Source organism: Oppia nitens, unplaced genomic scaffold, assembly GCF_028296485.1.
Source record: "Oppia nitens isolate AA-2021 unplaced genomic scaffold, nextdenovo-longstitch-racon4-pilon3 scaffold52_pilon_pilon_pilon, whole genome shotgun sequence".
Taxonomy (NCBI): Eukaryota; Metazoa; Arthropoda; class Arachnida; order Sarcoptiformes; family Oppiidae; genus Oppia; species Oppia nitens.
In genome coordinates this window covers 72,060-88,216 of record NW_026533235.1, presented here as the reverse complement: position 1 = coordinate 88,216, position 16,157 = coordinate 72,060, and the positions used below count along the sequence as shown (strand labels likewise).

The window sequence follows — 16,157 nt, the reverse complement described above, 5'->3', positions numbered from 1 at the left end:
TCAAAACCCCTGGGATTTCAAAATTATACGGTAATTGTCATAATAAACTATAGAGACTATTCAACCGATGATAGGACTAGACTACGATTGTCTAAAGGTCTTCAAATACGTCTACTTCGGAAACTGGGATTTCAATTGATGTGTTTGGATCACAAACAAGTTGTCAATTATTTGAATAATAAACAAACTTTAGATGAAATGTTTTTTTTTTAAACACAAATCAAATAAATAATTATTGGTAATAATATTAATAATGATAATAATGTTTTATTTATAATTATTTTGTTTTTTTTAAAAATCAATTTTAGTTTCTAAAATAATTTCAGGTTAATATCATCAACAAAAAAAATTGGTTTTGTTTGATTAGGTAATGAAACATAATTAATTAATTTAGAGAAAATCAAAGATTTAATAAAATAATTGATAATTTTAAATATGAATTATTATTATTATTTTGTGGAATAAAAATATCATGCGATTAGATTAGTGACACTTGAATGACCGATAGGTCAACCAACGAGCGTTCATATTTGGTAGTAAAAGCTACGGCATCCTGTCTGCGGCTGAACGTTACGGTCGCACTTTTTTGGCCACCATTGGTCATCAAATTGATTGACTCGACAACGGCGCCGCCGCCCACGGCTTTACAAAGTTTACGTATTGTAAACTCGTTGGTCGCAGTGGCCAAACCTTTGATCAGAACCGACGATCGCTTCTGGTTTGTATTGATTACCACTCTGTTAGTAACTAACTGTTGTTTCCCATTGTTGTTGTTGTTGTTATCATTATTCTTAGCGACAACAACTGCTGCTGGTTTAACAACTTGTCTTATTTGTGGTAATTGTGCCGAACGGTTGACAAGTGTGGCTATTTGTTGTTGTTTTTGTGGTTGTCTTTGTGATGATGATGATGGTTGTTGTTGTTGTGGTTTAGATAGACTTTTTATTGGTGAAACATTAGCTACCGGTGGTGACTGTGACGATGATGACGATGTCTTAAGACGTTGAGCAGCCATTGCTTTCCGATTTTGTTCTTTCATTTTCACTATCTCTTCTCGACGTCGTTTCTGTTCTTCTAGTTTTTTCTTATACTCTTCATCGACACCAACCGAGGCTTCGATTTCTTTTTGAACACTTTTATTCACTTGACTTTTGGCCAGATCTATATCGTTGACAATCGGCACTTCCTTAACGATATTGTGTTGTTTTTTAGTCAATAGCTGTTTGGCTCGTTTGGTCCTTTGCTGAGCCGCTTTCATACTGTCTGACCTATTTTGATGATCCAATGATGGATTATTCATTGACTTATTTGTGTTTATTATTTGCTGTCCTTTCGGCACAAAATTAGGTCTTTTATTGTTATTATTATTATTTAGATTTAGATTTTTCCTTTTCGGTGGCGACAATTGCTGTACGGTATTAACATTTATATTGTTTGATTGGTTAAACATCGGCTGGTTATTTGGTGAATGAAATGCTTGCACCGGTAGATTAGGATGACGATGACCTGTAGGTAACTGTTGGTAATTATTATGGACTGGAAATCTATTTAGCGGTGGTTGATGATGATGTTGGTGTTGTTGTGGTGATGTTTGATGATTAGTAGGAAATTGTTGAAAATTATTATTAGACATTTGCATTGGTTGGTGTGGATGATAGACATTATTGAATCCATCAAACATTGGTTGATTTGATTGGATATTATTATTATTATTATGATTGTTATCATTATTATTATTATATCCATTATTGGGCAAAAAGTTATGTTGCGGTGGTATTGGATTTGGATTCATATTATTCATTGGTCTATTTACTGGCATTTGTTGGGGAAATGGAGGTATTTGTTGGTTAATATGCGATGGCGGCGGCGGCGGACCATACATTTGGTTAGTGTTAGTGCCATTATTAGTCCATTGATTATCAATCTATTTTTTTAAAAAAAAAGTATCGGTAAATATACATTACGGTAATTAATATATAATGTATGCATATATATATATATATATATATATATTAATTTAAATACCTGTTGAGGCATATGATGATGAGGTGGTGGTGGTGGTTGTCTAAATGGGGGTCGATTTTGGGTGTCATTATTATTAAAGTTATTTGGCATAAATGGATGTCTCGGATGATTTAATGGCTGATCAAACATAGGTGTGTTATTATTGTTGTTGTTAATCATTTGATTAGGATATTGAAAATTTTGATTAACTACATGAGAAGCTAGTGGTGGCCTGAATTGTGGCTCAACAAATCTTGATGGCTGTTGTTGTTGTTGCTGAGGATGATGATGATGAGGTTGTTGTTGTTGCTGATGTTGAATTTGTTGCAACTGTTGCTCAAATGGATTGGCATTACGGGCTATAAAGTGTGGATTTATATGAATCGTATTGGCAGACAATGGGTTTATATTGGGATTGTTTGGTTGTTGCGAATGAGGCGGTTGTGACTGTCCTACAAATGGTTCCGCTATCGCTGAAAGTTGTGGCGGTGGTAATGGCAATAAACCCATATTCCGCTGATTACCAGTGTATCGATTTTGTCGATCATTAGATTCATTGACCGATTGGTGATACTTTTGTCTGTTTGACTGGTGATGATATCGTCGATTATTATTATTGTTTTGTTGATGACCTCTTGGCTGCTGATTCGAGTGGTGATGATTCACTTTAACCGAATCCAAACTTTCGGGTATTTCCCGACGACGACTATTTATGGCCACTAACGACATAATACGTTCAGATTTAAACTTTCCTCTTCTGCCCGCGTCATCATCCCTGTCATCATCGTCTTCATCATCAATTGATTCGTTAGTATCCATAAGTTTTTTATCAGTTGATTGTGTGTTCAACTGAATCAGTTGTTGTTGTTTTGTTTCCTGATTGTTGATATCATCTCTGAGTAGTGCTTCCTCTGCGTCTTCATCGATGTCAGCGTCAAACTCGTCATCGCCGGTAAGCAGTTGGAGAACGTCTTCATCTTCCATAACACTATTTTTTTGGATTAAATAATATTATAGGCTATCTATCTATCAGTCACCCACTCTATGGCTTAGAGAGTGAGTGAGTGACTACTGATTGATTGATTCAAACGATACAATCACTACATTTAATTAATTAGTTAGGCGTTTGAATCAATTTAAATATTTTTTTTCTAACCCTAAAATAAAAAAATAATTTAAATCTATATATATATATAAAAAATACAATAATTTAATTACATTATTAATAATCGCATAAATTTATATAAAAATCATTATATAAATCATTTGATTATATTATTTCCAAATAATATAAAAATAGCTGTTATGTCTGTTATGTTTGATTTAAAAAAAAGTTATAATAATTATAATAATAAGTTTTTCAATGACTGACAATAAATAAAACTATTGGTTATAAATAAATTTGTATCATAATTATTATTATTTTAATTAAATCTATTAATTAATTAACTATTAACTATCAATAGCTATCTATATATTACTATCACTAATACTGGACACAACAGCTGTCATATTAATTGTAATTTCAATTATTTTTTTTCAATAATATCTTAATTTAAACACATTTTACAATTTAATTAATTAATTAATTATCAACTTAATTGCCCAATTAAACAAATTGATAACAATTTTAATAAATGCACATTCAATATGAAAGTATTGTTAATTTTATTGTTTAAAAAATAATAATTAAAAACACAATTAAGTATTATATACTTCATTGTGAATATTAAAAAAAAACAAAAAGCTATATATATTTTATTATAACTTATAAAATATCAATAAATTTAATAAACAAAACAATAAAAACTTTTTTAACAAATAGCTTTCAATTTGAATGGCTTTACAATTATTTGGTTTTAATTTATATAAATATTAAAAAAAACAAATTATTAGTTTAAATAATTTGTATATAATTTTTTTACAACAAAAAACAATTAAATATATTTAAAAAAAAAAACATTTTATCCGTTTTCAATGTAATCATAATATTTTGCAAAAAAAAACATTTTTGTTTGATTAAAATAATCTAATTTTACTTTTTTTTTAAAAAAATCATTTAATTTATGTCTAAACTAACCTTAATATCTATACTAAACTTAACTTTTAAAAAAACAATACATTTTTCTAAATACTAACTAAATTTATTTGTCGTTATTTTTTTAAATTTTTTAAATAATTAATAATTTTAAAAAATTTTGTTTCAATCAATTAATTAATAAAATATCATTTAAAAAAAATTAATAATAAATAAATCCAAATAAATAAATACCTGTCGGATAATTGTGTGATAAAAAAATTATTTTTTTTAACAACAAATTTTTCAAAATTACAATTTGATTTCAATTTTATATATAACTATATATTTATAAATTAATTTTAATTTAATTATATATATATATTGATAACGATTTTCAATTATAATTGTGTTGTTGTTGTTGTTATTATTTAAAACATTTTACATTACAATGTATTTTATAATAATATCATTAAAACAAAAAACAATTATAAAAATTATTGACAATTATTTTTTTTTTACTTAAAAACTATATATAAACTAATTGATAGAAACTAATGTAAATTATATTTTCATTTAAATAACTGTTTATTATTATTGTTATTAATAATAATAATTGTTAAAAAAATATCAATCAATTGATTGTTTATTATTATTAATTGTTTTGTTATTATTGTTTACTAAATGTTTTTAAAATGTTTTTATACTATAATGTAATCAAAACATTGACTCAATTTTAATGGCACAAAGATATGGACTGTCCATAAATAACGTAACCATTTTTTAAATAACGTCTAGTATTACATATACAGTACATTACGCTATATAATACACTGTAATAATAATAATTAAAATCTTAATTTTAATTATAATTAATTCATTGAAAAATAAATAAATTAATAATAATTTTTTTCATTGAATATTTACAGTTTAATCGTTAAAAAAATACGATATATTGGATGAAAAAATTTGATTGTTTTTCGTTTAGTTAATTAAATAAATATATATCATAAACATAAAAGTATTTATAAAAAGTAAAAAAAAGTAATTACCGGTAATAATTACAATCAAAATTTAATTATAATTAATTAATTTTTTAAAAATAAAATTAACAATAATTTTTGTTCAAATATTTACAGTTTAATCCGCTATAAATACTATATACGATATATTGGATGAAAATATTTGTTTGTTTTTTTAGTTAAATAAATATATATATATAATAATTTCGATAATTAAATCAATTAATTAAATCAATGAGAATCAGGCGATGATTTAGATAAGTAGTCAACAAAATTATGATAAGAAAAATAATCTTTTTCTTCGGCTAACAATCTCTTCAAACGATTCATTTTATCGGTCGCCGACTCACACAAGTCAACCACTTTTGTCTCTTCTTTTTTTGAATTCATTTGTTCGCCATTTACTTCCTCTTCATCATCATTGACACCATCATCATCATCAGTGTTGATATCGTGTACTCCTATAATACTAGCGTTAGTATCATTTAAGTCATCAGCAGACGTATCACTCAACGATTCCTTAAGTTTTTTGGTAAATAATTTTGATTGCATTATCTCTTCGTCGATCAATGTCTTTAAATTTGATGAATCTGATTGATTAGCTCTCATATGATGTCCACTTAAACCATCGCTAATTCGTTTCCTTTTCGGCGATACTTTCATATAATTATCGCAATCCATGTCTAATATGGAAGTCTTTAGAGATTTCATGTTTGAACTGGACTTTGATTTAGTTAGCGACCAATTGGGTGCCGCAGGAAATGATCTTTTAATGGCTAAATTACTCATCCTTTTCTTACAATTTGATTTCCATTTATTAAAATATTTACTCATCAAAGTATTGATATGTTTATCGCTAATATAATCGACAATATCTTCATTACCGCTGATTTTCACGTCTAACAAATGGCGAGCAATTTCTCGGACGTAATCATCAATCAAATAGTTTAGTATAAACTTAGATAATAGTTGTGTTTTAATTTCATTTTCATTATCATCAGCGGTATCTGAAAACGATTGTTTCAAGTGACGTATCAGTTGATTGTCATCATTTAAATCGTGTCTTAGATTAGACAAATCAGTTGACGACCATTTGGGTGCCGCTGGAAACGTCTCTCTTAAGAAATTGATTCGCTTTCGTTTTAAGTACAATGTCTTCCAGAGATTAAAATATTTTCTCTCTAAACGCGATATTCTTTGCTTAAAAATAAATTCAATCACTTCTCGTCTATCATGTAATGCATTATTCAGGACATTGCCAGCAATATTGACGACCATATCGTCAACAAAATCATTGAATATTGTTTTCGATAGCAATTCATTTTGTTTGTCTTTAACTTCTTCTAAGCATTTATTTAGGACATCACTGCTGACACATATTATTTCATTGGTTATTAATTCATCAAACACTTGATTACTATCATTAAACAGTTGTTCCAATCTTCGGGATTCTTTTGTTTTAAGTGCTTCTTGGATAACGTTAGACGCCGTTTCATTGACCATATCATAGATTACATCGTGTATTAGATCGCAAAACAATTGAGTAACAACATCGTCGACAACCAGATTATGATATATTTTAAATTGTTGGCTACAGATCTCTGAAACATTTTGTTCAGTCATTGAATCTAATAAATCATTAGTAATTGATAGACACAACTCGTCAATCAATTTCGGTGATAATCCCGTAGGTTGTGGTGCTTTTTGTTGTCGCAAATAAGGCACGGATTGAAATGCATGAGTCATATGAATTGGACGTACAATAGATGCTTCAATTGGCGGCATATTTATTGATTGATTACCGATAGTATACAAACTACTATTGGAACCATTATTGTTGGCTTTCAATTGCTGATCGATGGCATCAAACGAATCGGATTTAAGTTTGTTATTCATATCGAAACTGTTGTGAACTGGTCTTGAATTATATGGATTCGATGGCAAAACATTTCCATTGACTATCTGTCCCACAGAAACGGTTCTCTTGCTTTCAACCAGACGTACAGATCGTTTAGCTTTCATAACCGATACCTTGTTTTGGCCACGAATTAAGTAAACAAATTGTTGGCAACATTCAAGACCGACTTCTAGACAAAATTGATTCAAATCATCCAAATCATCGAATCCAAGACAATTGATTAACAAATCGGATGGATATTCAACTACTGATGTATTATTGCTTGTATAGGATTTTCGAAATATTTTGATGGCTTTCAGTCGCATTGGATTAAAATATCGGTGCAAAAGACATGCCATCAGATACGAGCTCTGATTCAACAGTTTGAAGAAATCAATGTAATTATTGCTATGAAAAGCAATCAACACTTTGACCGCAAACTTGATCTCATTTGACTCGCGAATCGATTGCCGATAGTTCTGTATGTCTCTCAGGATTGCCGTATCGTTTAAATGCAGAAGAATTTCATAGCACCTGAACTCGGGTTCATTTGGACAGTAGATATCGCGCAAAGACAGATCATAGTACGAGTCTTTCAACGATTGCAAACAATTGGACAGATTTTCTTCGTTAATACGGGCGTCAAAGTCACGGGCGTCCTGTTGGCACAGTGTGGCCGAACAATGTATGTGAAAGCGGGCGCATCTTTCCATCAGCGATACCGACTGGACATCGCAAAGATGTTGTTGAGTAATGTCTTTGCGTATGGATCGGGTACGCGACCAGACAAAGTCGTACCAATCGCCGCACGTCGAGTCTGAATCGTTCACATCGAAAGCGTCCATAATATTAGTACACAGATAGTCCATTGTTACGTCCAGGACTGGTACGGGTCGCAGTTCGTGAGCCAATGGTTCTTCCTGGTCAGCGCCCGAACGCCGATACTCTTTGACCATCCGATACTCATCGGGTTTGCCGTCCGCGTCCAATTCAAAACTGGACATCTGATTGGTATCTTCGCGAAAGTATCGTTCAAATTCGGGACACATGTCCGGACAGGTGCCGACAATGGCCACAGCGGTGGCCAAATCGGTTTGTCTCAACCGTTTCAATCGCATCAGTTTGTCTCTGGCCTCCAACACAGCTATCCGTTCGGTCAGTGTTTGGGCCGTCTGACCGAGTTTTACCCGATATTCACTTTCTTCGGCGTCCATAACACTGGTGTGCGGACAGTCCGACCGATTAATTAAGTAATTGTATTAAAATAAACACGTGATTCAATGCAATAGCTGTTCACAAATACTGTTATATTATTATTAATAATAAATAGTTGAATGCATTTATTAGCAATAAAACTATTCTTTTAAGTTATAAGATATACAATAACAAACTATACTATTAGTTAGTATAAAAAAGGACCAAAACTTAATTACATTACATTCATAGATAACGTGTTTATTTAATTTTTATTAATTAGAAATTTTCAATGAGAAAAAAAATTGTAAATATTTTTTATATTTAAAAAAAAATTAACTAGTTCAAATTATTTCTATTAATTTCTATTTTATAATTTATATATATTTATTTATTTATTAAAAATATATATTGTATATACAATAATTGTAACATATTGTACACAACAGTAGAATAAACTAAAATTTTTAACAAAAAAAATTAATACATTTATAATTATAATAAATAAATTTATTAGAATTAAATTATATAAAAAATATTTAATTAAATTAATTTTTTAAATTACTAAATAATTATTATTTAATATTAGATAATAAAAATAAAAAGTTAAATGTGTTGTCATGGAAACTCATATGTCCAGTCATTGTAATACAAAACCAGCGGATGATTCACACATATCATCATCCGTTCAATATAGCAGTGAAGCCGATCATTAATATAGCGATTAGAGTATTATATTAAATATATGTATTAATATTTTTTAAGACAACCGGACGGACACTACTACTGCTGATGATAATGTCCAGCGAAGACAATGTACGAGTAGTGGTCAGATGTAGACCGCTGTCCACTGAATTAGAGGCCGATCAAGATATATGTGTCGATGTATTTATAATATTAAAAAAATATTTTTTTTCAAAATAATTAATTAATTAATTGAATTAAATAGTTGAATAGCGACGGCCGTACCATTCGGTTGGCTTCCCGTGAGTTTACATTTGACCGTATTTTCGGTTTGGACTCAACACAGGCTCAAGTATTTCGTGAATCGGCTCAGTATATAGTCGACTGTGTTGTTCAGGGATATAATGGTTAGTTTATATATATATATATATAAAATAATATAATTATATTATAATCTATAAATTTTAGTCTAAAATTATTAATTAATTTTTTTTTATTCTTCAATGATTAGGCACTATCTTTGCTTACGGCCAGACAGGAACCGGCAAAACATATACAGCATCGGCTATACTATTGAATAGTTTTGATCACATATTTGATTATATATCCAAAAGTGCAAACGACACCAAATTTCTGGTCAGAGCTTCGTTTTATGAGATATACAATGAAGAGATCAGAGACCTACTGGTGATTACTTACCCGACAATTATTTTTGTTTTAACAAAAGTTTTTAATTATATATAAAAAAAATAATTGCAATTTCAGTGCAAAAACAATTTAAAACCACTGGAGCTGAAAGAGTCGACACAATGCGGTGTTTATGTAAAAGATTTGTCGTGTTATGTGGTCAACAGTGTCTCGGATTTGACAAAACTAAGACAATTGGGCGAAAAACAGCGATCAGTGGCCGCAACTAATATGAATAGAGAGTCGAGTCGGTCGCACACCATCTTTACGATAACCGTCGAAATGATTATCGGAAACGATTCGAAAACATCATCGCTAAGAGTCGGTAAATTCAATTTAGTCGATTTGGCCGGATCTGAGAGACAGTCCAAAACGGGTACATCTGGCGATCGGCTGAGAGAAGCGGCCAAAATCAACCTATCGTTGACATCATTATCGCTAGTTATCGCCGCTCTTACCGATAGTAAAGCAACACATATTCCCTACAGGTTTTCATTTGATTTATTTATTTTTTAAAAACATTTTAATTTAATTGAAACCCATTTTATGTAAATAATTTGTATGATATAAATGTTTTAATTTTTAAAAAGAAATTCAAAGTTAACCCGTATTTTATCGGATTCATTGGGAGGAAACTCAAAGACATTACTAATTGCTTGCATTGGTATGAAATCTAAATAACTAATTAAATAATTTTAATTAAAAATTAGTATTTATAACTATAATTATAAAATATAATATATATACTAATAATTGTTTTTTGCTTAGTATTTTAAAATCATAGTTTATTTTATAATTATTTTTTTACTAATTTATTTATTATATTATTTTTTTAAATAAATTTTTTGTTTGCTATTAATTTTACTATATCTTTAAAAAATTGTAATTTTTTTGTTGATAAATGTTAATTGAAATACTAAAGTAAATCAATAATATTTAATATTTTTGTTTTAATATATTTTTTATATAAAAAAATTTAAATACATTTTATTAGGTCCGGCAAAGATGAATATCGACGAAAGTTTAAGTACACTTAGGTTTGCAAGTAATACAAAACATATCAAAAATAAAGCCATTATTAATGAGGACACCAAAGATGCTCTATTAAGAAGATTTCAAAAACAAATCGATGAACTCAAACATCAACTGGAACTGGAAGGTGATGTCGATATGGATAACAATGATACCAATGATGCTAATAATAATAATGATGATAAAAATGGTTTGGATATACCTATAGTTTGGATTATATCTACAATTTATTATTTAATAACTAAATAATATCTATATTTAAAGGTGAATCAAATGGTAAGCCAATGATACCGAACGAGATTCTGGAGAAACTCAAGAGTTTGGAGAATAAGATTTGTTTTGGCGGCGAAAATCTCATCGAAAAGGCTGAACTACAACAACGATTGATTGCCGAAAGTGAAACTGAATTACAAGAAAGACGTGAAAAAGAAAGACAACTACAGCTAACTCTTGAGCTAAGACAACAAGAATTTCTCAGAATTGAAGAGACTTACGGAACACTTCAGGAGGAAGTGATGGCATTAAATAAAAAACTTAAAAAAGTTTGATTTTAATATATAAAAAATTTATAATTATATATTTTTTTATTAATTGTTTAATTAATTAATGTGTTTTATCTTTTTAAAAAAATTTACAAATATATAGGCATTTTATTTTTTAAAAGATGCAAAAAGTGAATTAAGTGATACACAATGTGATTATGAAAAACTACACGAAGATCTATTGGATTCAATACGTACGGCTAATAAGGAAATCAAATTAACTAATTGTCTAATCAATCATTATATACCTGGTTCGGGGATTTTTTAGTTTAATATATACATAAAAACAAATAAAAATTATTGATAATTAATTAATTAAATTAATTTTTTAGATTCAAAACTAGAAATAATACACAACTCTGTCGCCTATAATGATTTGGTGGGCGAGTGGCAGCTCAGGTGTATTGCATATACCGGTAATAATATGCAACAGGTATTTGATTTGATTGTATTATTTATTTTGTTGTTAAAAATTATAATTTATTTTTTTTTATTTTCTAATCTAAATTGATTATTAATTTAATATTTTTTTTCTAAAAAAATTATAAATATAGAAATCAATTGATCAAAGTGTTTCACAATCGCAAACTAATTTGGATCTGCAAAATGTTTATCTAACATATAATAAATATTAATTTTGTTTTATTAAAAAATCTATTATTAATAAAATTATATACTATATCGATATATATATATATATATTTCATTATATTTATAAAGTTTTATATAAGTTTATTAATTATGCAAATTATTAATTTACAAAAATATATATATATAATTATAGATAATATTTATTGTAACTATATAACAAAATTAATATATTTATAGTATTTATATAATATGTATTTTAATTACCAGTACTAGAATTTCTAATAAAAAATATTTAATATTATTTATTATTATTATTATTCAGAAGTTGTAATTTATTTTTATAATTAATTTTAGGATTCAATTTCATTAATGCTAAATATATAATATATAAAAATTATAATTAAAAATATTATTTTTGTGCAAATAAAATAATTTATTTGTATAATTTATGTTTTTTATGACATTTACGATATAAATATCTAATTTATACTTACAATTATTATATTAAAATAATCAACTAAAATTTAATTAATTATTAATAATAATAACCGGTTATTTAAATTTAAATAAGTGGGTAATTATTATTAGATATTGATTGTTAATAAACAAATACAATAATATAAATATCTATTATTTGATGACATCAAAAATATGATATACCATATTAGTATAATGCAAATTATTCAATTTAATTTAACTAATAATTAAAATAATTAGATTAGTTTAATATATCATATATAATAATAATATTATACAATGTTATTCATATAACTTTAATTAAAAATATTTATTAAATATAATTTTTTTTAGCATTTCTACATAAAAATGTTTTTAAAAAAGTACATTTAATTTTTTCATTACATAATAGTATAGTTCATAACAAAAATATTTAATTATTTACATTATATTTTTTTACATTTGATATATATAATAATTGTTGGCAAATTTTTTTTAAACATTGGCTATTATTTTATATACCAAAAAAAATTATATTATAACAAAATTTATCATTTGTTATTGTTGTTGATTTAGAAATCAATTTACATATATATATATATATAATAGTTGCAACTATTTATTTTAATTAATAGCTCGGATAAAAACCATTGGTCATAAAATTACCCGAACCATAGCCTATAGGTTCTCGATTAGTATGTCCTCCTATTCCTCCAGCAATGGCAATACCGTGACCCATAGTGGCCGAGCTTCTCATATTATGATGATGAGGATGATAATTGGCACCAACATTTCCACCACCACCACCACCACCATAAATTGAATCACTGAACCTTCCGTTATTATTATTATTAAAGTTATTATTATTATTAAAATTATTAGTAAATGATGAACCACTTCCTCCCGATAGTCCATTATTATATGGTGTACCACCACTTACACCACCATCACTATTAAAATTATTATTATTATAGTTGTTATTATTAAAATGTTTATCTTTTCTTCCACTAGATTTAATTGTCTGGCTATTTGTTGTTTGGCCTCCAGTTGCCAATCCTCCATTATTATTATTATTATAGCCATCACTTGCTCCTATACCACCTCCCGATCCGTTATCTCTAAATCCCGGTCCTCTTGCTGATGAGGATCCAGTATTATATGTATCGAAATCTTGATTTGAATTGTTATCACCATCGTCAAATCCTCTATTATTATTATTATTATTATAGCCATCATTGTTACCGTTATTATTATTATTATTATTATTAGGGGCATTGGCTAAATTGGTTGCAGCACCGGGCGATCCACTACTGTATTCATCGCTTTTTTGTATTATTATTACCGGAATAACAGGAGAGTCATCACTTGCTAATTATTTTTTGTTTAAAAACAATTATAAATTATTTAGTTTTAAAAAAATCATTTATAATATGTGCTTGATTAATTTAATAAATTAAATTTTAATACATACCACTATACCTGGCTGAACCTTGGTTGCCTCCATTAAATTCATTATTGCCATTATATCCTATATCATTAGCTAAAATTTATAAAATTAAAAATAAATAAATTTTATTTAATAACTAACTTATTTTAATAAAATATATTTTTTAAAAAAATTAAGGTTATTTTACTTTAATAATGTTTTAACTTTTACTAATTAATGTTAATATTTTATACTGTATTATCTACAATATAGTATTTTTGTAAAATTTATAATAATATTACTTTATAGAAATAATATTTAAAATTGTTGGAAATTTACAAAAAAAAATTACAATAATTTCTATTCATAACATGTGTTAATAATATGTGATAGTTTAAAATAAATAAATTGATTTTAAATTAAAAAAAAAGAAAGTTTAGATTATATTTCAATTTCACTAATAGTATAGTTTAGTATAGTTATAATTATAATATAATAAAAATATTTGTAAATCAATATTTGTAAAATTATTATTATTATTAGTTGTAAAATTTAAAAAAAAATATCAAACCTTGTTGTTGTTGTTGTTGTTGTTGACCACCACTACCATAACCACCATTTGAACCCCCATTTGGATAACCTCCTCCAGCAGAGCCTCCTTTTGTTGTTGATTTAACTGGAATTACTGGCAAATATAATACTTTATACGACGATCTCTTTGAATTTCCACCGCCACTTGAACTAACATAACCATTACCCCCGCCTCCTGTTCCGCCACTTCCACCTCCCAGTCCATTCACAGTTATTATAATTACTGATAAACATGTTAGCCATAAATGTATTTTATAGAACATATCTATTAAAAAATATACATATAACTAATAAATACATTTTTTTGGCATCATTAAAATTATTACATATATTAATTAATTAATTTAAATTTATAATATCATTATTAAATTTACCTATTTTATCAAAATATTAAAAAAACAAATATTTAATGATAATGATGATAAATATATAATTGATAATAAACCAATAGAAATTCAACTTATTGATGTTTAAATATAAATAACATTTGGAAACTTAAAAGTTTTTAAAATTTAATTTTGTAATATTTTATAATAATAATAAAAAGAGAGTTAAAAACCAGTAAATAATTGGTCAAATTTGAGGCTCAAAACAGCTATTTATATAACTATTATTATTATTGTTGTAAAAACATGTTATATAACAACTTTTATAACAAATTATATTTATTTTGTGAAAATGCAATCAAAAGCCGTCCATACAATGGTTTCGCCCTTTTTCTCAACGAATGGCAATCAAAATATATATAAAAAGTCATCACAAAGACATCCCATTAGATTCAAAAGTGTTATCCAAATGATCTCAATATATATATATATATATATAAATACAATTTAAATAATAAATCTTATAATTATATATATATACAAAATTATAATAACATTTTTTTATTATATAATAAATAACAAGTTATATAACAGTATTGATATTTGTATAGTGTTAAGTGTTAAAGATTTATTATACTGTATTTACTAATATTAGCACAATTTGACAGTTAATCATATTTAGTTTTTTAAAAAAAAAACTTTATTTACTCAAAGAAAATATTTTTTTTTGTTTATTAATTAAACTGTATATTAACTATTTAATTAAGTTATATATTATAATATTAATTTATATTGTATGTCAATTTAGATAGAAAATTGTATTTTTAATTTTTTTCTTCTAGAAATACAATGTCATCATTTAATCATTTATTATCAATGCTAATCAATATTATAATATTTTAATAATAATTCGTCAAATTTACAACAACAACCAAAAAAAACTATTGATAGAAACAATAGTATAAAATTATACTAAATATAATAAATTAATAAAATAATAATAATATATAAGAAATAGATTGCTATTTATAAACTAAACATTATTTTATATTTCAATTGTATGTATATTTTTTGTTGTTGTGTTGTTGTTGTTATAAAAAAAAGTTTAAATATTAAAAAAAGTTTTACAAAACTGGAAACTCATTTGAATTAAGAAAAATTATTGTTAAGATGACCTAAAAAAATACAGAAATAGATTTTTTTAACACAAAATTTTTTTGTTGTATAATACATACTGTTTAGTAGTAGTAGTACTGTATTTACAGTACAATAAATTAATGTAAAGTAGTTGTTGTAATACAAGTATTCATAAAATCTTTTGAAAGAAAGTTGATTATATAAATATATATGATTTGCTTTAATATTTTTATATTTGCATTACTTTTTTTTATTGTTGTTAATTTATTTATGCAAACAAAATTTTATATAGAGTTAACTAACAATTTTTTATTGTTATAATATAAAATACCTGTACTTAAGGTAATATAAAAATTAATAATAATAAGTAAATCTTAAAATAAAATACTCGCCCCTGAGTTCAATGTTTTCTTAATTACTAAATTTGTGTATACAGTGTTTATACTAAATGTTTATAAATTTAAATAATTTATATTATAGTAATCAAGTTATTAAATTCAAACTATAATAAAAAAAAATAATATTTAATAAATTATTTACAATGATTAAAA

The 16,157-nt window shown here is 26.3% G+C and overlaps 4 protein-coding genes across 4 annotated transcripts; 1 reads left to right on the top strand and 3 right to left on the bottom strand.

The window, feature by feature from the left end:
- Positions 1 to 461: 461 nt before the first annotated feature.
- On the bottom strand, positions 462 to 4,335 carry LOC128960735 (putative uncharacterized protein DDB_G0286901). The gene is made up of 3 exons (XM_054306864.1): positions 4,277 to 4,335; positions 2,026 to 2,992; positions 462 to 1,924 (listed from the first exon to the last, which is right to left on the bottom strand). Exons 2-3 carry the CDS (start codon positions 2,986 to 2,988, stop codon positions 479 to 481), a joined length of 2,409 nt encoding a protein of 802 aa, XP_054162839.1. The 5' UTR covers positions 2,989 to 2,992; positions 4,277 to 4,335; the 3' UTR covers positions 462 to 478.
- Positions 4,336 to 5,274: 939 nt separating this feature from the next.
- On the bottom strand, positions 5,275 to 8,248 carry LOC128960743 (germinal-center associated nuclear protein-like). The gene has a single exon (XM_054306874.1). The coding sequence runs from the start codon at positions 8,152 to 8,154 to the stop codon at positions 5,275 to 5,277; it is 2,880 nt and encodes a 959-aa protein (XP_054162849.1). The 5' UTR covers positions 8,155 to 8,248.
- A 684-nt stretch (positions 8,249 to 8,932) lies between these two features.
- On the top strand, positions 8,933 to 11,714 carry LOC128960742 (kinesin-like protein KIF3A). The gene is made up of 10 exons (XM_054306873.1): positions 8,933 to 9,019; positions 9,084 to 9,225; positions 9,330 to 9,505; positions 9,584 to 9,993; positions 10,096 to 10,169; positions 10,500 to 10,727; positions 10,802 to 11,079; positions 11,183 to 11,330; positions 11,412 to 11,512; positions 11,634 to 11,714. Exons 1-10 carry the CDS (start codon positions 8,933 to 8,935, stop codon positions 11,712 to 11,714), a joined length of 1,725 nt encoding a protein of 574 aa, XP_054162848.1.
- Positions 11,715 to 12,754: 1,040 nt separating this feature from the next.
- LOC128960741 (uncharacterized) lies at positions 12,755 to 14,406 on the bottom strand. Its single transcript, XM_054306872.1, has 5 exons — positions 14,160 to 14,406; positions 13,598 to 13,666; positions 13,213 to 13,494; positions 13,067 to 13,076; positions 12,755 to 12,959 (listed from the first exon to the last, which is right to left on the bottom strand). The coding sequence occupies exons 1-5, from the start codon at positions 14,404 to 14,406 to the stop codon at positions 12,755 to 12,757; spliced, it is 813 nt and encodes a 270-aa protein (XP_054162847.1).
- Between the last annotated feature and the right edge of the window lie 1,751 nt (positions 14,407 to 16,157).